Source organism: Sus scrofa, chromosome 6 (genome assembly GCF_000003025.6).
Source record: "Sus scrofa isolate TJ Tabasco breed Duroc chromosome 6, Sscrofa11.1, whole genome shotgun sequence".
NCBI lineage: Eukaryota > Metazoa > Chordata > Mammalia > Artiodactyla > Suidae > Sus > Sus scrofa.
Window position 1 is genome coordinate 36,168,477 of NC_010448.4, and position 24,999 is coordinate 36,193,475.

Genomic DNA, 24,999 nt, shown 5'->3' on the forward strand with positions numbered 1-24,999 from the left:
ACCATAGGTTTCTGCTGCACTTAGCAGACAAAACTGGTGGCATAATTGTAACAAATGATAACTTCAGAGAATTTGTGACTGAGTCAGCCTCTTGGAGAGAAATAATTACAAAAAGGTAATGTTTTCTTCTTTGTCTTGGGTCAGAGGTGGTTTGTGTTGTGTGGCTTGGTTTTGTGTCCACCTTGAAAGCAATGTGTAGGATCGAAAGTTTCCTGAGACTGTGCTCCTAGTCCACAGGACGCCTGGCCCCTCTCAGTAAGTGGGAGGACCCAGCACAAAGCAGCACCACTTGCAGGTGACGTATGAGCTGCTCTGGGGCCCACAGGTGTCTTCTGTAGATGAATTTTCCCTGGCAGGAGGCAAGAGGCACATCTTTGTGGCATCGTTAACTCTCTGTTAACGGTGTGATGGAGCAGAAATGGCCACCTAAGTTGGCCTCGCCCTGATGCCAAGGGACACTTGAGCAGGTCTTTAGATCTCCCTACCTGACTCAGCTGTGAAATATTAAGGTTGAGTTTAAAACAACCTTCCGGAGTTCCCGTTGTGGCGCAGTGGTTAACGAATCTGACTAGGAACCATGAGGTTGCGGGTTCGATCCCTGCCCTTGCTCAGTGGGTCAAGGTTCCGGCGTTGCCGTGAGCTGTGGTGTAGGTCGCAGACGCGGCTCGGATCCTGCGTTGCTGTGTCTGGCGTAGGCTGGCGGCTACAGCTCCGATTAGACCCCTAGCCCGGGAACCTCCATATGCCGCAGGAGCGGTTCAAGAAATGGCAAAAAGACAAAAAAACAAACAAACAAAAAAATAAAATAAAAATGAAATCTTATAAAAAAAAAATAAAAATAAAACAACCTTCCAGCAAGAGGGTAAGACCAGAATCGGTTTCCACTTGGGGAGAGAAAAGAGTATTTGTGCTGTTGAATAATCTGATGCCTTTCTTGAGCATTTTACCATCAACGCTTGGTCATCTACACTAAAAGCATGTTAAATATCATCCAGAATAACCAAGTCAAGTCAGGAGTTTGTATTCACTGTTGTACTTTATTTTTTTAGGGCCACATCTGCCACATATGGAGGTTCCCAGGCTAGGGGTTCAGTTGGAGCTGTAGCCACAGGCCTACAGCACAGCCACAGCAACATCAGATCCAAGCCGTGTCTGCGACCTACACCACAGCTCTCGGCAGTGCTGGATCCTTAACCCACCTGGTGAAGCCAGGGATTGAACCCGCGTCCTCATGGATGCTAGTCAAGTTCTTTAACTGCTGAGCCATGATGGGAACTCTTTTTTTGTTTGTAACGATACTCTGAAAGTGTTCAGTTGCATTAAGATCTGTGTCCACAGACTTCCAGGACTTTTTGTTAACAAGCATCATCTGACAGGTTACTTAACAAAAAGCAACGGTCTTAAAGCAGTGCCAGGAAAGAGTCATAGATGCCACAGATCTAAAAAACGTACCTCAGGGCTGCGTCTGTCTAGTATAACTAGTATATAACTAGTGTAACTAGATACTTACCTCTCGCGGTTTCCCAGTTGCCCCTTGTCTGATATTAGAAGATTTTAGGAAATGGTTCTTTATTTCATCATTTTAGAAAATGATGCCCAGGCGAAAGTTAATTACTATATGTGTTTTGACCCATATGCTGCTAAAAGCTGTTGTTGATGGCTACACTGAGAATTGGTCTTTGACCTTCTGGGCACAGTTAACAAGCCATTAATCTTGTACATGAATCTTCAGACCTTCCCTGGGCTTACTGTCAGTATTTATTGGATACTTATCTATGTACACCCGAGACATTTAAATGCAGTCAAGACTCACTGTCACACCAACCCATTGCTCTCAGAATTCATTAAACAAGGTAGAAGCCAAGGTCCAGACAGCAAACCAGGCACTCGGACTTTTTTCTTTTTTAAACATTTCCAGACTTTATAAATCATGCTCAGCTGACCTTGGATTTTCTTTCTTCATAGACTGTTTCCCCCTTTTAAAAGGACATCAGTGGGTTTGCTGTGGTCTCATTTATTCAGAAATTAAGCCTTTGTTGAGCACCTATCCTATGTAGCCTGTGCTGACAGTCTCTCAGTCTTGTTTTTCAAGGTTTTATTGGAAGTTATATTAGGAGAAGCAGCTGCTTCCCAGGCCCAGATAAAAATCTGAAAGTCTTGATAAGAAAATCTGAGAGCCAGTGGATAACAGTTTCTTACTCTCTTGTGTTTGTCTCCAAAAGAGGAATTAAAATGGTTTAGCCGGAGTGTATTTGTTTTTTGCTTTAGGGAGTGACGTAGCCTCTCGGCGTGGTTTTTCCTCCAGCAGTGTAATTGTTCTCCGCCTCCTAGGTTGCTCCAGTATACCTTCGTGGGGGACATATTTATGGTTCCCGATGATCCTCTGGGAAGAAGCGGACCTCGATTAGAAGAATTTCTTCGGAAGGAAGTCTTCCTTAGGTATTTCCTTTTCCAGACTGTCTTGTATTTACAAACCTGTTTCAGTTTTTTGTGCTTCAGTGCAAGTATTCTGTCTCTAAAGTTTAAAAATGGCATTTTTTTTTTTTTTTTGGTCTTTTTGCGATTTCCTTGGGCCACTCCCACGGCACATGGAGATTCCCAGGCTAGGGGTCGAATCGGAGCTCTAGCCACCGGCCTACACCACAGCCACAACAACACAGGATCTGAGCTGCATCTGCAGCCTACACCACAGCTCACAGCAACGCCGGATCCTTAACCCACTGAGCAAGGCCAGGGATCAAAGCTGCAACCTCATGGTTCCTAGTTGGATTCGTTAACCACTGAGCCACGACGGGAACTCCTAAAAATGGCATTTTATTTTAAAAAATAGCCTTAGATTTAGTGCTGGTGAAATATATGCAAATGAAGATTGGCTCTTTGGGAAGCACCCCAAAGAGCCAATCTTCATTTGTGGTCCTTTTGGTTTTAATCCCAGGAGAGGATGGTGTTCCAGACTTTCTGTAGGTCCAAAAAGACAAAGCATGTTTTGCTTAGTAGTAAGTGCTGCCTAGGTTCATTATGTGTGTCTAAGTATCTTTTTTTTTTTTTTTAGGTCCACACCCACGGCATGTGGAGAGTCCCAGGCTAGGGGTCTAATCAGAGCTACAGCAGCTGGCTTACACCATAGCCACAGCAACACCGGATCCTTAACCCACTGAGCGAGGCCAGGGATCGAACCCACAACCTTGTGGTTCCTAGTCAAATTTGTTTCCACTGTGCCACAACAGGAACTTCTAAATATCTTTTTTTTTTTTTTAAGTTCATTTTCCCAAGTCATTTGCTTTGCATATTTTATGCTTATATTAATTTATTTTCAGAAATCATTACCTGGGAAACTGTTTCTTTGTACCTCCACTGAATGAAGAAGCCAATATTCCATATTTATCCAAAATCGATTTGCTAATTTAGGTTTTCTTTGTTGTAGTTTGGGGGGTTTGTTTGTTATGTTAAGGATACATTGCTATTGGTTATTTCTATTTTCAGAATTCTCAGGTAGTATACACTGTTAACTAAAATATCCTGTATGCTTAACTGACAGATCATATACCCCAATGATAGACCTTTCCTTTTTCCCTAAAACTGATATAGGCTACATTTCTGTGTATTTCTCAGCACATACTTGTGTGGGTATACTATCGGGCTCTAAACTGAAAAGAATTAGAGGCACTGCTCTCGCAGCTTTTTAAGGCAGTGAGGCTTTATAGCTGATCCTTTCCATATATATCGGGCCTTTTGGGGGTTTTGGGTTTGGATTGGAAAAGGGCATATGGCTCATACATGTTCTGCACAGGAGACCAGCATGATTTTAGCTCCCTGGTCTTGTGTATCATTTCGCTTTTGGGTTTTATTACACAGGTGAAGACTTAGTTCCCAAAGGTTCTGCTTCTCTGCCTGCACCAGGAGCATAGCAGCCATTTTTTAACACCTGCTGGCTGTCTGTACCTGTCATTTTTCTTCCAGAAGTCTTAACTTGGAAATCCTCTGCTCGGCTTTAAGACCTGAGGCCTGTGTGCAAGCATCAATGCCAAGGCTCAGACTTAATGGAAGGAGCGTTCTCTGGCTCCTTTTGCAACCTCAGCAGCCTGGCAGCAGGGTCATTCCCTGCTCACCTAATGGCTCCTTACAAAAGTGTTAACTAATTGAGTAAGAGGTTGGTGATTGCTGCCCCCCACAGAGGGACTGACCTTTTGAAGTTGGGAAAAGTGTTTCTCCAGCCTCTTTTCAGCTGCAGTCAGAGTCCAGGGGGAGGCTGTTTTAACAGTGTGGATGCCCTGTGCCCACTCCCTTATACATACTCATATGGGCATCAGCATCTCACCCAGGCCTCTCTGCCCAAAGTGGGTTCCTTTTTCTGAGCCCGTCAACCAGCTCCCCACAGAGAATCAGATTCCGAAGAAGACACGGGCCCTGTTTCCAGATCTTTTGAAAGCTCCCAGGTGACTCTTGTGCGCCTGATCTAGAGCCAGGCAGCCAGGTCGGCCAGTCTTCCCAGCAGCAGGCCAGGGAGGTGGAGTTGCTCGTGAAGAGCCATCATTCCCTGTCAAGAGCAGTCTGGAGTTGGTGTCAGTGGCATCCCGGCGGGCCCCTCTGTGGGCAGCTGCCAGGTGTGCTGTGGCTGCAGTCCTACATCTTGCCTTCAGAGGCCCGGGAGCAGGAGCCCCTTGAGCCTCAAGGTCAGCAGCTGGTGTTTTCAGACAGATTTCTTACTTATAACCCAGCTCACCAGGACTTGCTTCCATTCACAGAGATATGCAGCCCCTGCTCAACGCCCTGCCAAATGTGGGCATATTTGACCCCAACTTCAGAGTCCCTGGCCCTCAGGCAGGCAGCACCAGCCATCAGCCTCCGGCCCGGATCCAGGGCACGCCACCCAGCCACTGGCTTCCTCAGCAACCCCGCTTCCCGCTGTTGTCGAACCTGTCCAGCATCCAGCAGAACTTGCCCATGCCAGCACAGCGATCTGCTGCCGAAACCAACGAGCTGAGGGAAGCCCTTCTGAAGATCTTCCCTGACTCAGAGCAAAGACTGAAAATCGACCAGATCTTAGCAGCTCATCCGTACATGAAAGATCTGAACGCGCTCTCCGCCATGGTGTTGGACTGAAGCTGTCAGGAGCTGGGGCTCAGGGCTGAGGACGCACTCGCGCTGGTATCCGCACGGCACAGCCGCAAGTGACGTAATGTGAAGAAACCAATTTCCCAGTGGAAATGCTGTTGTAGTGTATAGAAAAAAAACAGATGTTCTGTGTATAAAAAAAATCTGGGTTTTCAAAACCAGCTTTTTTTCTATATATAAATTATGCTGCTATTACAGATTTAACATTTTCTGTAAAAGGAAAGTCTACATTTTCTGCCTGTTCAGAACTGTTTAATAGCAGTTACTCTTGAGTGTACTTACATTTTTATGTTTTTTAAACTATTTTCCTTAACGCTGAAAATATTGACAAATGGATATGATTAGCCTTTCTAAATAAAAAAAAAAAAAAGTTGCTTTCTTAGGGAAAGCAAGACCTCTTAAAGTATATTTTCTTGAGATGACTATGTCACGTCCACTAACATGCAGCGTGCTCATCCCTCCCAGCTTCCTCTACCCTCACCCCTGGAATTAGAGCCCTTGGAGTTAACTTGCCTTCTCTGGGGTCTTGTCGTTGGAGCCATTTGTGAGAGTGGACCAGTGGTGCCACTAGATGGCACCTTGTACTCAGCCATTATTAGTGACCAGGGCAAAGGTGGCCGCATAGAGTATCAGGGCTGGAAGAAACTAGAGTCCATCTAGTCCAGCCCCTCTTCCCTCCTCCCTGCAGCAGAGGGAGCTGGGCTCAGAGTGCCCCCGTCTGGACGCACCCAAGTCCACAGCTGTGGACCGGACTCCTGTCCAGGGCTTGCTGTCCCTGACGGACTCTAGAAGTCACGTCTTCGCTTCTGAGGTAATAGTGAGGTGTGAGGAAGTCAAGTGAAGAGCCTCATTGTGAGAGTACTTTTGTGTCCACAACCATGGGAAATGCCCCATATGAAGTTTGTGCAGCTTTGCCAAAAAAAAAAAAAAAAGAAAAAAAAAAAAGGTTTTCTATTCTCAAAAATGACCCAAGCCAGTAAATAGCATCAGTCGCTTCTGTGGGGGCCCAGAGCCCCGTATTTATTTTTCCTGTGTTTGTCTCTAGTGTCCTCCTAAGCTGCCTTTCCCCTGAGTCTTTCTCAGAACAGATATCTCAGTATTGTGTTTTCAGTGTGGCCCAATGTTTTGTGTCAGTGAAATTCTTTTTCTGGAAAATTAATTCCTAACATCTTGAGTGTTCTCCTGACCTTCAAAGGGCTTTGTATTTTATACCTGTTCCCTCCACAGGCTGCTCACGGTCAGTTTTACATCTGCCCTGTAGCTCACTTCTCTTCTGGCCCCCGAAACGCTGCCGAGGCCTTGGTGCTGGTTTGTTCTTCGTGGTGAGAGGACTTCGTCGGCCATGAGCGATGTGGGTGGCTCCCCACAGTGCTCCCTCCAGGCATGTGTGATCCCCACACCCCTCGGGGGGTGAGTCCAGAGTCCTGCAGGTGGCCAGCCTTGTGCTTCAGCTCTCTTTACTCCTGGCTGCTCTTAAGCTGCACCATGCCGTGAAATTGGTTGTCAGCTGTGGAGCAGGTTGGGCCGAGGCACCCACCCAGCTTCGGATGTGGAGTGAGAAGACTCGAGTCTGGCCAGGAAGTGACTTCAGTCACAGCACCTGTGCCTCAGCTTCACAACTGGTGGTTTTTAAAAATGACAGCAGACTGTTGAGGGCTAGGGCCGTCTGCAGTGACTCCGACCTTCCAGGTCAAGGTTTGGGCCCGTGGCCTTGCCAATCCAGCCCTCCAGTTTCAGAGAAGGACCCAGGGGGTGTGTCTCGGTTGCCAGGGCTTCATCGCAGGTCTTCCTGGAAGGGGGTGGAGCCTCCACTGATACCTAGAGGTCAGGAGTTTTCTGGAATCTAGAAGTGACTTGGCCTTTGCATATGTGAACTTCCAAGGTCTTAGTATTGTTTCTGAGAGCTCTTTCTGCCCCTTTCCTCATTCTTGGGTACAGGAAGGAAGAAATGCAGATGATGAGGTGTGAAGAGTTCAGAACAGCATTACTCACTCACCTTGGACAATTATAACTTGAAACAAAATTCATAATTCTTTCTAAAGTCTCTCAAGTTGAGTTATATTTAATATTTAAAAACTCAATTCTCAAACCATTATTTACAAAGTTATTCCTATTCTCAGACTCCTCCTAGTACTAAGCTCAGTGTTGACGCTACGAAATAGTTTTCGATGGTCCACCTCCCGTGGTAGATTTCTAAGCTACCACTTTGGGGGCGTCAGCAGCAGTGCTGCTTATAACTCCTCTAGGCTGCCGTGCGTGGTGGCTCTGCATCCTGTATTTCACAGTGTTCCTATGAAGTGGGTGTCAGGGCAGAGGACCCCCCCCCCCCTTGTCCAATAGACAAGTCTGGTGCCTGGAGAGCTCGTCCGGAGTTAAAGAGTAAGGAGGCGGTGATGCTGAGTGATTCCCAGGCCTCAGGCTGCCACCTCTGAAGGCAAAAGAAGGACTGGTTTAACCTTTCTGTCAAGTAGCCTGTGTTTGAGCCCGTGTAGGCCACAAGCTAGAAAAACAGGAAGGTGGCCTCTTGGCCATCCTGGTCGAGGGGTCGGCATTGTTCCGACAGGCTTCGAGAGGCGAGGCTGTGTCGCCAGGTGTCGTTGTCCTGTTACAGCTTTGGCTCTCAGTGAGAGGAGAGAGTCTCGCTTTTTTTGCTTAGGCTTATTGTGGCTCTTGTGATCCCCATGTAGAAACCCATGATGCTCTGAACGGACCCCACCCCCCGCCAGGTCCCATGCCCCTCCTCCTACCGTGGGAAATGGCCCTGGGTGCCCCAGAGATGGGCCTCGGCCTGGCCTGCCTCCCACAGCCTGCCGAGACGTGGCCTTCTTCTGGGACTCCCTCCCCACTTTCACCCCCACCCCGCCACCCCCACCGGCAGCAACCAGCAGCCCTTCTGTGTCCCCACCCGTCCTTCCTGTGGCCCTGGGCCCTCCTCCCCTCATCTCCTAACTGTAGTTTGTTCAGTTCCTCTGCCTCGCTCCGTTTCTTCATCATCTACCTCTCCATTACTCCTCGCGTGTTTCAGATCCTTGCCACGAAAAGAACTTGATTTCTCTAAGCATCATCTCCGCTCACCGCGTTCCCTCCCCCTCCCACTCCTCACTTCCTCGTCCACAAGCTGGGCCTCCATCCCACCACGTGGACATAGTTTAGAAGCCATCAGGGACGATTTCGTGGCCAAATTCGGTGGCCTTTCCTCTCTCCTTCATCTCCACGTCCACACTCAGTGACCATGGCATGCCATCGCTGACCTGACTTTCCCTCTTCTCCAAGATTTCCTCACTCCTAAACAGTCTTCATTCCTTTTCCTTGTTTTACCTAAAGGCTGGTTTGGCAGGTGGTTCTCAAACTTTGGACCAGCTCTGGGGCTCATGGCAGGGAAGGCAGCTCCGAGTAGAACCACAGGTCACTGGGCACTACTCGGTAGCTCTGGAGTCCAGCCTGGCTGGCATCTGCAGCTTCAGCAAACCCCATGTAGGGGGTCCTAGACCACGTTTGAGAAGCTCTCACCCTTAGGGTCCCCACGCCTCCCTGACTCCAGCTGTCCCCTTTGCAGTGACTCCTGGTCCCAGCTCCAGCCCTCCTCTTTAGGAATGCATTTCTGGCTCTACCTAGAAGCCCCGGGACAGCCTCAGACTCACTCCCCAGACCCTCGGCTTGTCTAGGTTCCTTGCTGCCCTGTCCCGCCCAGCCAGCCATAAGAGTCCCTTGTCCCTTTTTGGCCATTGCCCCCTAGTCGTGCCCTCACGGCCTCCCTGTGGGCATCAGCTTCTGACCAGGCAGTCACCCTCAGCTTTCCCCGCCTCCCCCGAGACTGCCCAGCTGCTAGTGTATCCAATAAAAACACAGTTCTGGAGAGCCCTCTTGTTATTCAGTGATCAGTGGCTCACTTGACCAGAGCATCAAGTTCAGACCTCCCTGAGCTTGGTATCTGTGGCTGTCCACCCCCCAGTGCTACTTGATGGCCCGCTTTGTATCGCCCACCCTCTCACTACAGGCACCATCTCCTCCGTTAGCCCTGGACTTCTGCCTCCGTGTGCATCTCTTCTCTGCTGGAAATGCCCTTTCTCCCAAGTGGCGTTTGGCGTCCCTCCTCAAAGGCCCAGCCCTGAGTCCCCCTGTCCCCTTGCCCAAAGCTTCTGACCAGAAGCAGCCTCGCGGTGTTCTGTGACCTCACAGCACTTGTGTCTTGCTTTCGGCGCTTGCCCCTCTGGCTGGTGTCACTGCCGCTATTGTGTACTGTGTCTTACCTCCTTTTCTAGACTGTGAGCTCCTCGTGGGCAGGGCTGTCTGTGTTCACTTTCTGTATTTCCCATGGCACCTAGCACAGTGCCTTGCACTTCATAGGTGCTTAATAAAGTCTGCTCAATTGAACTGGAGGGCAGTGCCTTCTTGCGGTGGCATCTTGCAGCCAGCCAGGCCTTCTGAAGTCAGATTCTCCGCAGTTGCTCCCCAAAGCCCAATACTCTGCACTTTCCCGTCTCTTCGAGGCTCCCACACCACCTGGTCCAGGGGTGGCATCTGCTCTGGGCCGAGCCAAGCAGTGTGCTCTGTCTGCCTGGGTGCTGGGGCCGGGGCAGGCACCTGGCCAAGCTGGTCCAGTCAGAGCCTCTCCTTGGATGGTCCCCTCTGGTGGGGGTGGGGGACAGGGGTTGGGGGCTGAAGAGTATTGCCCCCAGGTCTGTTGGAGGGTGTTCCCTGCCCGGGGGTGGGGGGAGCTGGTCTGTGGTGGGAGCGAAGCAGAAGCATGACAGCAAGCTTCCCGGGGACCCGAGTTCCAGGCTCCCTTGTCACGGAAACCTGATGGCACCCCAGCCCTTCTTCAGAGGTCCAGGTTATCCCGACACACTTCAGTTTTCCCTTAAGCTGGGCTTACACCCCTTGAAGTCAAGAGGCTTGAGTGAAATACGTTATCACATATTTCGGCAGATGAAGTGCGGGAGGCTTATCACATCTTCAGGAAGATCCCAAAGGCCACTGCAGCCACGCGGCAGGAGCATCCCCCGTGAGAACGCAGTGGTTAGTTAGCCTGATGGTTTCCGGGTTACCTCAGGAGACTCCACCCCGACCCTGAGCAAGCTGGCTCTTTAAGTGGCATTCCCTCATCCTCCCACGGTGGCACCTAAAAAGGTTCCCTAGCTGGGCAGAGCCCAGGCCTGCCCCTTAGGGGTTAGACCTTCCATACCCTTCCGTGTCCACATTGCTAAGACAACCGTGATGGGACAGTCCTTCCTACTCCAGGACTCTCTCGAGGAATAACGTGCCTAGGACGGTACCTGACACAGAGCCTGTCAGGGACAGTGGGGACCGTGACTCTGCCCAGCAGCCCTGTGAACACGTTTTTTTTTTTTATCTTTTTGCCTTTTCTAGGGCCGCTTCCGCGGCATATGTAGGTTCCCAGGCTAGGGGTCTAATCGGAGCCGTAGCCACTGGCCTACACCACAGCCACAGCAACGCTGGATCCAAGCTGCGTCTGTGACCTACACCACAGCTCATGGCAACACCGGATCCTTAACCCACTGAGCAAGGGGAGGGACCAAACCCGCAACCTCATGGTTCCTAGTCGGATTCGTTAACCACTGCGCCACGATGGGAACCCCAGCCCTGTGGGCACTTACACGGAACAGTTAACACCCTCCAGGTCATCCCAGAAGGAGTGATCTTGTGTCCAAAAAGCTCAGAGATCTCGCCTTCTGGATTCTGAATGCTCTCTTCTGTCCTTGCTGACTCGCCAGCAGATTCGGGGCCAGACTCTGTTCAGAGCTCCGGTGGGGCCATGGGAGGTCTGGCTGTGACCTAGAAAGGACACCATGCCTTGAACACGCTGGGCACCTGGAGAGCCCCTCTGTGTCCTCACAGAGAGGGACCCAGAGGGACGCCTGCTCAGCTGCTGCTAGGTCACAGGATGCACGGGAAAGCCAATCCTTGGCTGACACAGGCCCCTCCGGGTTGGGATTTGCCACATCTGCTCCTCTCGCCGCGCTTCTGAGCTCTCCCATCTTGTAGGAGAGGACGTGAGGCCCAGGGATGCTGAGGCGTGCACTTCCCAGAGCCCGCGTGTCCATCCCAGCAGGCTGTTCCACCCCTGCAAGAGGCAGACTCCGCCAGGGGTGACTTGGCAGCCAGAATGGCCCTCGAGGTGGACCGCCTCCCCCCAACCCGATGAACAGAATTGAGGGCTCGTGACCGGGGTCAAGGTTGTCAGGCTTCTGGGCAGAGGGAGGCTGTGGAAGGAAGCTGCCTCGCACCTCCCACCTTCCTGAGCAGTGGGGCCCATGTCCAGCCCTGTTCCTGCCGGGGGAGCGGGAGGAGTGCCAAGAGCATGCTATTTTTTTTTTTAAAGCAGAGCAGCACTGCAGAAGCTCCCCGGCCGGCGTTCGCCTGGGTATGCGTCATACCCGCCTTCCTTTTCATGGAGGGGGACACAGAACAGTAAAATGACGGTGACAGTTTTTGAAAACTGAAAGCAGACCTTTTTCACAGCTCAGGTTCCAAGCCTATGACATCTGTGCTTTCAGGGCCGGTGACAGTCAATGGGGAAACTGAGGCCGGGCAGGCAGGGATTTGCCCAGAAACCGAGCATCAGTGCCCAGAACTCGTGCTGGAGCCCAGGATCCTGCCCTGGGGCTTCTGGAACCGCCCCCTGCCACCTCCTCCCACACACAGGACTCCCAGCCACAGACCGCAGCTTTTGGGGCTTTCCTTCCCACCAACCCTTCCCCCCCACAAGTCCCCAGGGAGCCCAGCTTGGCCCCCACAGCCTGAAACCCAGTCTGGGGTCAGGCCTGGGCAGGCCCTGCCCTCCCCACTCCTGGCTTCCAGAGAGAGGAGGAGGGGGCCTCCCCTGAAAAGAATGCGCTTGTCTGCCCGCCTGTCTGGCTCCAGGATCAGTCTAAGGTTTCAGCCACCAAAAAAGGCTGCAGGAAGGAGGGGGCCTCCCGCAGCTGGCTTCCAGGAGCCGCAGACACTGCTTTGCTCACACGACCTCCCCAGACCGGAGCGTCGCTCAGAACAGCAGGTCCCTCTTCTCCCTTTGTCAGAAGCCCCTTCTCCCTTTGTCAGAAGGGCACTGGGCACTTATTCCCATTTTAAGGCTAAGGAAGCTGAGGCCCAATGGTGAGTGGTGGGGGTCCAGATCCTCTGCATGCCTCTGCGATGCCTCCCTCTCCCCTGTCCCCTGGGTGTCCCCGGGCAGCAGCTGTGTGCCTGGCACAGTGCTGGGGGAATGGGAGAAGCAGCCAGAAGGGCCCTTTGCCCAAGCACCCTGTGCTCCCCAGCCCTGGCGATGAGGGCGTGGGCCTAGCTCTGCCACCTGCTCTTGCTGTGTGACCTTGAGGAAGTTACCCAGCTTCTCAGATGAGGCCAGTTCCTTCCTCTGCGAATGGAAGGGATGGTGCAGGGGTCTTCACAGCTGGTGATTTTCAGTCCTGGTGTGCACCTGGAGGAAAGGCTTTAAACATGCTGATGCCCAGGCCAGGCCCCAAACTGGGTCAGATCAGCATCCGGAGCTCCAGGGACACCGTGTGCCCTCAGAACCAACACAGGGGTGAAATCCTGAGACAAGGGCCTGGCCCCCGCGAGTCCCTCCCTTTCCTGACACCACCTTCAGCCCGACACGTGGTTCCAGAAAGGGCCCTGCTCAAGGCCTCATTGACCTCCATGTTTTTCAAATCGCAGTCCCTGCGGAGGCAGGACTGGAAGCCGGGGGGCACCGAGCTGAGCGGCCATGGGGCCCCCCGCCTCCTGTGCCAAGTGGGACGGGCTTGGCTGTTTCTTCCCACCCCGCAGCTCAGCTGTGTCCTCACTTCCTGGCAGAAGCTGGCTCCACTTATACCTGGGGACATTTCTGAGCGAGGACAGAGAGAGTGGAGCACCTGGCACCCACTGAGCATGCAGGCTTCTTTCCACCAAACAAGCGCCTTCCCGCTGCCCATTACCCACCCTGCAGACCCCAGTCACTGCCCCACATGGTGCTGACAGGGCCTGGGGCCCAATGGGGTCAGCACCCGCCACCTGGACAGGAGGGGTCCTCCACCTGGAGATCTCCGATCTCAGTGAGCAGAGGCTGGCGGGCTTGGGCTCCCAGGACCATCAGCCACTAGGGGATACGTTGAGTCCGGATGCTATTCCAGCAGTGGTCCTCCGGCTGCCTCCCTGGGAGATACAGTGTCTTCTCCCAGCGTGTTTCCAGCCCTCTGTCACCTCGAGCTTTCTCACCCCAGACCACATGGGACCGGCCGAGCATCACGGGCAGTTGGAGGTGGCACTGAGCAGGGATGGTGGAGGGTGACGGGCCGAGAGGACACCGAGAGGACACAGAGCTGATGGCAACAGAGGGACTGCCCACCTCAGACGTCCCAGCACCTGGCTCGGATCCATCTGCTGTCCTTAGGCTGGTTGGAATTACTGTCCCAGCCTAAACCACCACGTGGGGCTCTATGTCCGCCATCACCGTCATGGTGGCAGAAAAGTCTGCGGCCTGGGCCTGCACCTGAGACCCCTCCCAACGGGAAGTGACTTGAAGACAAGAGCCCCGACCCTGTCCCTTCACAGCCCCCCCCCATCCCCCAGGCTGAACCCAGACCCCGTCTGTGTGGTCTTTCCAGGCATCCTTTAGTCCCAGCCACCGCCAGAGCCACAGCCACATCTTACTCAGGTGGGTCTCTATGGCAACCCAGCGGGGTAGGGGTAGGCAAGCATGGTTCCCCCACCTTATAAATATGGAAACTGAGGCAGGGCCATCCTGTGACTTGCAGAGCCAAGTCTTGAACCCGGGTGTCCACCCTCCATTCGTCCCCTGAATGCCTCAGGAACCCACAGCTGAGTGTCCAGGCACCCATTCACCGATAAATCTCTACTCCCTTCTGAGAGCTGCCTTTCTGCTGGGGAGACATCATTCATTCCCAGTCAGGACCATATATATGAGCTCCTAACTCCTCTGCACTTTGGTTCCTCTGTTGTACACTCGGTCACTGCCATTTGACAGGATAATGCTATTATCCGCCCCATGTTAATTCAGAAGACTTAGTTCTTTGGCCCTTTTTTCAACTTTTTCGAAGGGTAGTTGACAAATAGAAGAGTACACAAATCATAAATAGGCAGCTGGCCGAGGGTTCCCAAACCCAGCTCCATCCCACTGTGCCATCAGCGTCCGGACGAAGAAAGAGAACGTGGGAGTTCCCACTGTGGTGCAGTGGGTTAAGGATCTGATGTTGCTGCAACTCAGGTATAGGTCGCAGCTGTGACTTAGATTTGATCCCTGGCCCGGGAACATCCATGTGCCATAGGTCTAGGCAAAAAAAAAAAAAAAAAGAAACAGAACATGTGAGCTCCCCAGCCTCCCCTGTGCCCTCCCCACCCCCACCAAGGTAACCACAGCCTTGACTTCCTAGGTGCTTTAATAAGGCTCCACCCTCCTCCTTCTGTACAGGGCAGAACAGGACCCTTTTAACACAGAGGAGAGGGAAGCTTCCGTTGTGGCCCAGTGGGTTACGAACCTAATATCCATGAGGATGCAGGTTCGATGCCTGGCCTCACTCGGTGGGTTAAGTATCTGGCGTTGCTGTGAGCTGCGGTGTAGGTCTCATTTGTGGTGTAGACTGGGAACTCCTATGTGCCGCAGGTGCGGCCCTAAAATGCAAATTAATTAACTAATTAATTAATTAAACAAGGGGAGAGAAAGAGCCGAAAAGCCGCCTCTAGGACTCTGTGTACAGCATCCGGGTCCTGGAGCTGCGTGGGGCCCGCATGCCCTGGGTCTCTACCACCCAGTCCTGCCCAGAGGAAGACAGGAGGCACCTCTGGAAAGCAAATCTGCAGAAAAGCACTTGCACATCTCTTTCCAAGAAAAAGAGCACTTCTTCCCCCCCTTATCTTTAAAAATCGTTTGAAGTCTTCAGAATCACATGCCCAAAAGTGGACCAGAGAAAAGTAGCCAAAAGAAGGCTGTTTCTTTTTCTATTTCTTTTATTTCCTTTTTTTTTTTTTTTTTTTTTTTTTTTAAAGCTGGAACCTTTAAAGAACCGCCATCCAGCTGGCCTGCATTCCAGGGCCTTTTTTCAGGCCCCTGCCGTCCCTCGCCCCTCTCAGGAGAGAGGACACCCCTCGCCTGCCTGTCCTCCTGCACTTGGTAATTGCAACCAGCTGTCCAGAGCGGAACCTCACACTTCCAGGCCCATGCAGGTTTGTTCTCCGGGTGTTTGCAGGGGATGAGGGTGGAAGTCCTTACCCCTGCCGCCCACGAGTCCATCTCCTCTCAGGTTAAGGGTCCCCCAGTTCTGGTCCCAGCTCTGCTGTGAATGCCCTTGGGCTCATCTGGTCCTGGGCTTCAGTGCCCCAATATGTAAAGCGAGTGAGTCCCCACACTGCTCCTGACCTGCTGTGGGACAGACCCGTGCAAGTGAGAGCACTGAAGATTTGAGAGGTTCACTTTTCAAGGCATCAGCTCCAAGCCCACTCTTCCAGGAAGTCTCCCAGGAAGGCCCCGTGCCCCTCAGCACATCGACTTCTGGACTGTCTTCATGCAGCAGGGTCTGCAGGCAGGCGCAGTGCTGCAGACAAGGTGACATAGCCTCTGCCGTCGTGGAGCTGTGGCCTGGGTCCCTTTCTCAGCGGGCGTCTCCCATCGCTCCTTTCACAGGGCGAGTGTTATGTGGGGTAGGAAGCAGGGGCTGGAGCTTGCACTCCTTATAGGTTTCTGTCGAGAAACTTCGTTGCAAAAACAGATACCCTCTCAACCTGGCTGAAGCCAAGAGTCAATTTATCAGAAGACACTGGTTCCAGTTCTCCAGGTCTCATTGATGTACCTTGGGCAAACTTTGCCCATCCCCATGTGGGAAGTAACATGATGTCTTTTCTATCAAAGAAAATCTTGGTGACTCCTTTTTTTTTTTTTTTTTTTTTTTTTGTCTTTTTGCCATTTCTTGGGCCACTCCCGCAGCATATGGAGGTTTCCAGGCTAGGGGTCGAATTGGAGCCGTAGCCACTGGCCTACACCAAAGCCACAGCAATGCAGGATCCAAGCAGCATCTGCAACCTACACCACAGCTCACGGCAACGCCGGATCGTTAACCCACTGAGCAAGGGCAGGGATCGAACCCGCAACCTCATGGTTCCTAGTCGGATTTGTTAACCACTGAGCCACAACGGGAACTCCTGGTGACTCCATTTTGCTTCGGTTTCGCCTTCCTGTGACCCCCCCCAACCCTCCCCTTTCCCTCTTCTCCCAGTAACAATGTGTTTCAAAATAGCCAACGGGGAAGAGTGTGCGCCCTGACCCGACCAATGGGAAGGGGACAGGTACATCACCTGCGTTAGGAATAATAGGGGAGGGTCCTTTGTTCAGCGCTCACTTTTTGGAGTGCCCACGCCCTTCTGCAGAAGTAAAGAGCCTTGTCGAGGTTTCTCCTTGTCCATGTGTCTCACTTTCTGACCCTGACGACCCGAGCCAGAGTTATTGTAATTTCCAACACCCAGGCCAGCATCCCCATTTCAGGATGAGGGGGTGGGGGTGAGACCGACCTTTGAAAACTCTTGCAGCTTCAGCCTCCCTGATCCTTGGGATCCCTTTTTCTCATCCAGAGAAAAGGAGGCCAAAAGCAGGAGGAACAAACTGAGGCTTCTTTAGAAAACAGGCAGACATTTCTTCCAAAGCTAGACACGTATCTACTCTTTGATTCAGTAATTCCATTCCTAGGTATTGACTGCAGAAAATGAAAACATGGCCACAAAAAGGCTTGTACAAGAACATCTAGGGAGTTCCCGTCATGGCGCAGTGGAAACGAATCCGACTAGGAACCATGAGGTTGCCAGTTCGATCCCTGGCCTTGCTCAGTGGGTTAAGGATCCGGTGTTGCCATGAGCTGTGGTGTAGGTTGCAGATGCGGCTTGGATCTGGGGTTGCTGTGGCTTTGGTGTAGGCCGGTGGCTACAGCTCCATTCAGACCCCTAGCCTGGGAACCTCCATATGCTGCGGGAGTGGCCCAAGAAATGGCAAAAAGACAAAAAAAAAAAAAAAAAAAAAAAAAAAAATCTAGTGAAAGACCAACAAATTTGGAGGGCCTGAAGGACCTGATTTCCAGATTTAGGAGAAATTTACTGAAACAGGATATTATGTTATTGGCTAAAGGACAGACACATAGATGAATGGAACAGAAGAGTGTCCAGAAATAGAGTCACACAAATATGGCCCATTGATTTTTGACAAAAGTGCAGGCAATTCACGAAAGGATAATCTTTTCAGGAAATGATAGGTCTGTGTGACAGACACTTGCCTGGCAGCCCCCAGCCCCTTGCCTCCTGGTGTTCAAACCTTCGTGGAAACCCACCCCCCTGGGTGTGGGTGGGACTTGTGACTTGCTTCTCACCAATAGGATACGGCAGAGCGAACAGATGTTGTTACCATGGTTGCGTTATGTTGACAAGACCCCATCCTGCCAGCCATTTGCTCTGAAGACTCTCCCTGCTGGCTGGATGGAATAACCAGCTGCGTTTGGAAAGCCCACGTGACAAAGCACTGCAGGGACCTCTAGGAACCGGGTGGCCTCTAAGGCTGAAAGTCACCAGCAGGGCCTTCATTCCTACAGCTGCAAAGAAATGAAATTGTACCAACAGCTTGAATGAGCTTGGATTCTTTCTTTCTTTTTTTTTTTTTTTTTTTCTGTCTTTTTGCCTTTTCTTGGGCTGCTCCCACAGCATATGGAGGTTCCCAGGCTAGGGGTCAAATCGGAGCTGTAGCCGCCAGCCTACGCCAGAGCCACAGCAACGCAGGATCCGAGCCGCGTCTGCAACCTACACCACAGCTCATGGCAACGCCGGATCGTCAACCAACCCACTGAGCAAGGGCAGGGACCGAACCCACAACCTCATGGTTCCTAGTCGGATTCGTTAACCACTGCGCCACGACGGGAACTCCAAGGAAGCAGCTTTCTAAGCAAGCCTCCAGATGAGTATACAGCCTTGCCAGTTTGCAGCCCAGTGAGACACTAAGATGACCCAGCTAAGCTCTGCTCAGACTCCTGACCCACAGAAACTGAGATCATAAATGTGTTGTTTTAAACACCAAACTTGGGATAATTCACAATGCCACCTAGAAAACTAGTATAATCCATAATCTCAAAACATAAACTTCTACGCATATCTCATACCATATACCAAAGTTAATTCAAAATGGATCATAGATGGAGTTCCTGTTGTGACTCAGTGGGTTAAGAATCCCACTAACATCCATGAAGAGGAAGATTCGATCCCTGGCCTCACTCAGTGGGTTAAGGATCTGGCATTGCCTCAAGCTGTGGCGCAGGCTGCAGATGCAGCTCAGATCTGGCGTGGCTGTGGCTGTGGCTGTGGCAGGCAGTTGCAGCTCCGATTTGACCCCTAGTCTGGGAACCTCCATATGCTGAAGGGGCAGCCCTAAAAAGACCAAAAGAAAAAAAAAAAAGGAAGTGAAGGAAAGAAGGAAGGGAATAATGGATCATAGGTCTAGTTGTAAAACCATAAAATGTATAGAAGAAAACAAAAATATTGAACACAGCTATGTTTGCACAGAAGGGTCAAGAGAGGAGCCAGGGGGCAATGGAGGGGAGCACAGTTGTGACCCATTAGGACTTGGGGTCCACAGCTGCCCAAGTGGCCTGGGAACAGCAGCAGCCTTGGCCCTGGGGTCTCTCTCTGGTGGCATCTCTGGTCCCCTCTGGTCTCCTCTTGCTCCTAACTGCCCAATCTCTCTATATCCTCTGATCTAGTCCAGATCTGATTAATTTAGGTAACACCACCCCCGCTGGTCAGAGTTCTTTGCCCCAGGCCCCTTCGTAGTTGGCTGACCACCCTCCAAAGCCCTGGGTCAGCACCCTTCCTAGGTCTAATCAGTTTCCACCCCTGAGCACAGCCAGCCATTGCCACCTCCCAGAGGGGCCAAGGGAGGGACACTGGATGATAGAGATGCTGTGACAGACACATCAGAAAACAGCCTTCTCTCTGCGCCCCCACCTCCTCTGCTGCCCGTCAAGGAGCCGAGTCCCTTTTGTGCCCACGTTCTGAAGTTCCCTGAAGAGGGACACAGGCCAGGGATCCCATGGCCCTCAGGTGCCTCCCATGCCATCACTGCCTGCCATCAGCTCCCGCTGGGCTGCCGGGCTACAGGCTCAGGCAAGCTGTGGCTGCCCGGAAGCCCCAGCTGGGACGCCTGGGAGGCGACTCCACAAAGACAGGTGTCAGATGTTGGGGGGTGGGGTGGGGTGGGGTGTGTGCAGAAAGCTACCTGAGAAGGCAGGGCCCATCCCTTCCTGAGAAGACGCTCCGGAAAAATAAGCAACACAGCCCCTGAGTCACCACCGCCAACCGGCGCCAAGGAGCCTCGGGGTGGAGTAAATTCAGCAGCACTTCTCTGTGCCAGAGATGATGCAGATGCTGTGACAGACACATCACAGGGAACTGGAGTTGGGAAGACACTCAAGTAACTGATCAGAATGGCTGGTGACCCAAGCACGTGTCAGCATTTGTGGAGGGAGGAGCAAAACCAGACTTAAGAGTTCCCGTCATGGTTCAGTGGTAAAAGACACCCATGAAAAATCACAAAATGTAAATCTCAGTTTTGGTTTTTGTTTTCTTCTTTTTAGGGTTGCCTCCGTGGCATATGGAGGTGCCCAGGCTAGGGGTCCAATCAGAGCTGTAGGTGCCAGCCTATGCCACAGCCACAGCAACGCCAGATCCGAATCGCATCTGCGACCTACGCCACAGCTCACGGCAATGCCGGATCCTTAACTCACCGAGCAAGACCAGGGATCAAACCTGCATCCTCATGGATGCTAGTCAGATTCGTTTCCGCTAAGCCATGATGGGAACTCCAATCTCAGTTGGTTTTGATTTACGCTTTTATAAACCTGCCAATATCTTTTCCAAGAGAGAAAACTAGAAGAAAGGAAACGGGGACTAAGCAGGACAAGGGGTCGCCTGGCTCTCGCTTACCTGGAACGAGGTGCCAGGCAGGCATCCAACCAGTTCATGATGTGGGAAGACCTCAGAGGTGAGGGACAGGGTGACAGCCTCTGAGGACAGGTAGAAGTAAAGGCCTGTGCCTCCTGCGATGCCTCTGTTGCTTGTCCCAAGTTGCAGGTTGCTATGGTTATGGGTAGAGAGAAGAAAGGTCCAACTGAGGAGACTGGGGAAGAGCCCAAGGGAAGATGCTGGGGGAGGCTATTTGCTTGTTCTGTTGTGTACCTCTGTCATCTTACATTCATTTGAGGAGGTCTGAGGACATAACATGGCCTCCCCTTAGCACTGACCAGGGGCAACTTGGTGTGTGAGCCCTCCTGGGACAGGTGACAAGGATGACCCAAAATATAAGGGGCTCCATCCTGGAAGGCTTCCTGGAGGAGACATACGTGGGAGTGGGTCTGAAAGGCTGTACAAACCATGCATGGACTGTGGGAGTATGCAGAGGGACAGAGCACTCCATGTACCAGGGCCCCTGCAAGAAGTAGCAAGTTGTGTCCAATGGCCTGGGGAGGAGCCACCAAGTGGACCAGAGTTAGAGGTTCATCCTGCTCCAGTGGCCATGGGGACCTGCCATCTGCTGCCACTCACCCTGTCCCTGCCCATCCCAGGGAAGCGCCTCATACTCTGTTACCTGTTGGTGGCCAAGAGATTCCTGGAAGGGTCAGAATTCTGCCTTGAGGTTGTTGGAGCAGGGCGCTCTCACCCACTTGGTTCAAGCTTCATGTTTTGAACACAGAGTCGGGCACTGTTGCTCACTGCCAGGGGCAAAACAGACCCAGCAGTCAGGGATCTGGCTCCCATGGAGCCTGTGTCCCAGTGGGGGGAATGAGACATCACTCCAACAAACCTACAAATTGACATAAAGACAGTGGTGAGAAATGAGTATATTATAACAAGAGGTTGGTCACTGCATCTATTGCCGAGTAACAAATTACCCCCAAATGGAGTTCCCGTCAGGGCTCAGGGGAAATGAATCTGACTAGCATCCATGAGGACTAGGGTTCGATCCCTGGCCTCACTCAGTGAGTTAAGAATCCACCGTCTGCCGTGAGCTGTGGTGTGGGTTGAAGATGCGGCTCGGATCCAGCATTGCTGTGGCTGTGGTGTAGGCCAGTGGCTGTAGCTCCCATTTGACTCCTGGCCTGGGAACTTTCATATGCCACAGGTATGGCCCTAAAAAGTAAAAAAAAAAAAAAAAAAAAAAAAAAACCTCACAGAAACAACAATAACAAAAAACAAATTACCCCCAAGTGTTGCGGCTTAGACAACAATAATCTTTTATTATCTTTCACAGTTTCGGTGGATCAGAAATGCAGAAGCAAAGGACCAAGTGGGCTGGCTGTCTCTGGGGTGCTTGCGGACTCAGCCGGGAGACTTGAAGCCTGGGTGCTGGAACCATCTGAAAGCTCACTCACGCCCACGTGGGCCCGTCCTGTTGGTTAGGACACTCTTGCGGCCTCTTGCTGAGATCTGGGCTTCCTCACAACAGGGTAGCTGTGTTCTAAGAACAAGCAGCCCAACAGAGAAAGAGCTGGAAGGAAGCCACATAGCTCTGCAGAGGCTTCAGAAGTCATATGGTGTCACTTCCACATTTTCTTTTCCTCTTTCTCTCTTTTTTTTTTTCCTTCTTTTTTTTTTTTTTCTCCTGTCTTTTTGCCATTTCTTGGGCTGCTCTTGCAGCATATGGAGGTTGCCGGGCTAGGGGCCCAATCGGAGCTGTAGCCACCGGCCTACGCCAGAGCCACAGCAACATGGGATCCCAGCCACTTCTGCAACCTACACCACAGCTCACGGCAACACCGGATCCCTAACCCACTGAGAAAGGCCAGGGATCGAACCCACAACCTCATGGTTCCTAGTCAGATTCGTTAACCACTGAGCCACGACGGGAATTCCTCTTTTTTTCTTTCTTTCTTTCTGTCTGTCTGTCTGTCTTTTTAGTGCTGCTCTCACGACATATAGGGGTTCCCAGGTTAGGGGTCCAATAGGAGCTGTAGCTGCCGGCCTACACTACAGCCACAGCCACAGCCACAGCAACATGGGATCTGAGCTGCATCTGCGACCTACACCACAGTTCACGGTTACGCCAGATCCTTAACCCACTGAGTAAGGCCAGGGATTGAACTTGCGACCTCTGGGATGCTAGTCAGATTCGTTTCCACTGAGCCATGATGGGAACACTGACTTCCGCATTTTCTATTGGTCAAGGCAGTTAGAAGGATGGAGCCCCGTCCAAGTGCAGGAGACCGGGCCTCTTGGAAGAGAAGCATCAATGCCATGGTGTAAGAGCATGAAGGATGGGGCGCATATATATTGGTACAGCCATCTTTGGAAGATAGGGAACACCTGCCAGAAGCGAGCTCTGCAGAAAATGCTGGAGTCAGCTAGGTTCTGGGCAGAGCATGTGGACAACTCTGAGGTGGGAAGGAGTTGGGCGTACGCGAGCCTTAAAGAAAAGCCCTGTGTTCCTAGAACGAGGGTGCACAGGCACAGAAAGTGAGGCTGGAAAAGCTGGCAGAGGGCACAGGGCTCTGGTGCCATAGGTGGGTTTAGGTTTTGAACCTGAGGACACCGTGAAGCCACGCAATGACCTGATCGAACAGATGCTGCTGAGCGGAGATGAGGGGCTAAGAGCGAATGAATGGAAGAAGAAGTGTCAGCCCCTTCTTATGTCTGAGAACATGCTGGGGGCAGAGGGTCGAGGACCGATCCCATCCAGGGGCATGGAAAAGGCCCCCAGAGAAGGCTGGGTGGGACTGATGGAGTGTGTGTGTGGGGGGGGGGGGGCAGCAAAGAGGGAGAGGTGTCCTGGAAAGGGACCAGGGCCAATGGGAGTGAAGAGCTGCTGAAGAACCTTGCAAAATCTCCATGACAGGTGCAAATCGGTCTGAGGCATCCCAGGTAAATGGAACGCTGCATTTCTCGGCCCTTCTCAGCACCATTTCTTGGTTTTTCTAATAAAATGAGGGAGTTCCCGTGGTGGTGCCGTGGGAACAAACCTGACTAGCATCCTGGAAGATACAGGTTTGATTCCTCGCCTCGCTCAGTGAGTTAAGGATCCTGCCTTGTCATGAGCTGTGGTGTGGGTTGTAGACACGGCTCAGATCCTGTGTTGGCCATGGTGTAGACCAGCAGGTACAGCTCCAATTCTACCCCTAGCCTGGGAACTGTCTTATGCCGCAGGTGCAGCCCTAAAGGAGCAATAAATAAATAAATATAAAACGAAATAAAATGAAATCTGGGCGCCCCCTTTGTCAAGGGTGCAGAGACCCCACACCCACCGTGTTTCAGGAACATTGCCATCCGAGATCCATGGGGCAAGGCCCCACTTCTTACCTGGGGTGTCCCATACTGGGGCCCCAGGTTTAGGATGAGAGGCTCCTTGAAGAGAGGTATCTTGAGGTCCAGGTCTGCCATCGGGATGTGACTGAAGTCGCCAAAGGCAGGACGGCCCCCCCCCCCCAGGACAAGCCACTGCCTGGGGTCTCTACTGAGGGGAAAAATGCCATCTTCTGGGAGTCCAGCTTCCTGTACTGGGCCCCTCCCTCTTCTCCTCTGAAGCCCAAAGCCCACCCCATCCCCACCTCGCCGCCCTGTGCAGTCAGGCTAATGAGCCCACTTTCATCAACAAAGGCTCTCTGAAGCCATTCTGCCTGGAAACCTGGGCTACTCCCTTCCTCCCCTGGGCTTCAGGTGAGTCACAAGCCTGACCTCCGCACGCTGGGGGACATCCCGCAGTGTTGACAGCAGCGGCGAGCCGACCCCCGCGTTCATGTTTAAGTCAGTCCTCCTGCCCCATTGTCCTTGGGTGACGGAGTGGTAGGGCCTGTTTCTCCAGTGGTGGAGGGAAGGGCTGGCCCCGCTGATCTCCGAGGGCCCCTCCAGCCCTGCTGTTCTGAGCTTCCGGGTGGAGAGAGCGCAAGGCAGCAGTCTACACAGCCAAGAGACCCCTATCAGAGGTCCCAACAGACAGCCCTACCAGAGGTCCCAAAGCAGCAGACGGCTGGCCGCTCGCCTCCCAAACAAAGGCTGTCTTTTCTTGTCTTCCCACACTCGGTCCCCAACAAAACACTCTTCCCAGCCACCTGGTTGTCCTGCGAGTTACCTGCATGGATGCCGGAGACGTGCCTTCCCTGGAAGCCTTAGGGATCCCAGCAGACCTGAATACAGCCAGGAGCCAAGGGCTGCTCTGGAGATGGGAGCCAGGGATGGGGGCGGGGGGGTGGGTGCTCCATGTCACTGTCCTGGCTCCAGTCAGGCCAGCAAATGGCTTCACCGGAGCTGGGTGACATTTGGTGCCGGGGCCACCTGCTTACTTCCTTGCCCAAGATGGGTGCAGCTCAGTCTACAGCCAGGAGCTGGGAGCTTCCCTTCCCCGGGCAGCATCTGTCTTTTGCATGGCTGGCCCTGAGCTAGAGCTTTGCTCTGGACACCCATCCAGCCAAGCCTCACTGCCAGGATGGATCCCTGGGCCCCAGCCTGCTCTGAGGTTCTGAGCAGCCTTGACATTTAGAGCCCAAGGCTCCTCTCGCCTCTTGATCTCACATTTGTTCCGGTCACTGGCTCTCTAGTGGACTGACTCCCACACCACCGTCAACCAAAAGTCACACACCCCCTCCCCTCCCAGGGCTGCTGCTGCCTTGGGCCTGGGGTGGGGGTGGGGGTGTCCTCCCACTGGGGGACCTTGGAAGTGCTCCTGGTTTTCAGGGCAATGCCAGCCCTTGGCTGGGAGCCTTTCAAGCTGTTGTTTGGTCAAATGCCAGACCTTCAAGCTTTGGGACCAAACAACAGCCCCCCACCCCGTTTATCAGGTGCCTACCATGTGCCTGATAATCAGCAAAATGACGACCACATATGCCTTATGAATCCCCATTTCCCCAAGGAGGAAAC

At 52.4% G+C, this 24,999-nt stretch overlaps 1 protein-coding gene and 1 long non-coding RNA gene across 3 annotated transcripts in view; one reads left to right on the plus strand and one right to left on the minus strand.

Moving 5' to 3' along the window:
* The window catches only part of N4BP1 (NEDD4 binding protein 1), a 55,777-nt gene extending 46,288 nt beyond the window's left edge, over positions 1-9,489 (plus strand). Inside the window, exons 5-7 of the mRNA XM_003126990.5 lie at positions 8-115; positions 2,332-2,439; positions 4,746-9,489. Coding sequence (XP_003127038.2) covers positions 8-115; positions 2,332-2,439; positions 4,746-5,103 — 574 coding nt within the window. The 3' untranslated portion in view covers positions 5,104-9,489. The remainder of the gene's footprint in view (positions 1-7; positions 116-2,331; positions 2,440-4,745) is intronic.
* Positions 17,156-24,614, minus strand: LOC102163610. 2 transcript variants are annotated; one of them, XR_303775.3, is made up of 4 exons: positions 24,215-24,614; positions 20,741-20,864; positions 20,080-20,230; positions 17,156-17,699 (listed from the first exon to the last, which is right to left on the minus strand). It is a non-coding gene; the product is annotated as an uncharacterized LOC102163610 (long non-coding RNA). The 2 variants fall into 2 exon arrangements; XR_001309042.2 differs by having other exon boundaries at positions 20,741-20,956.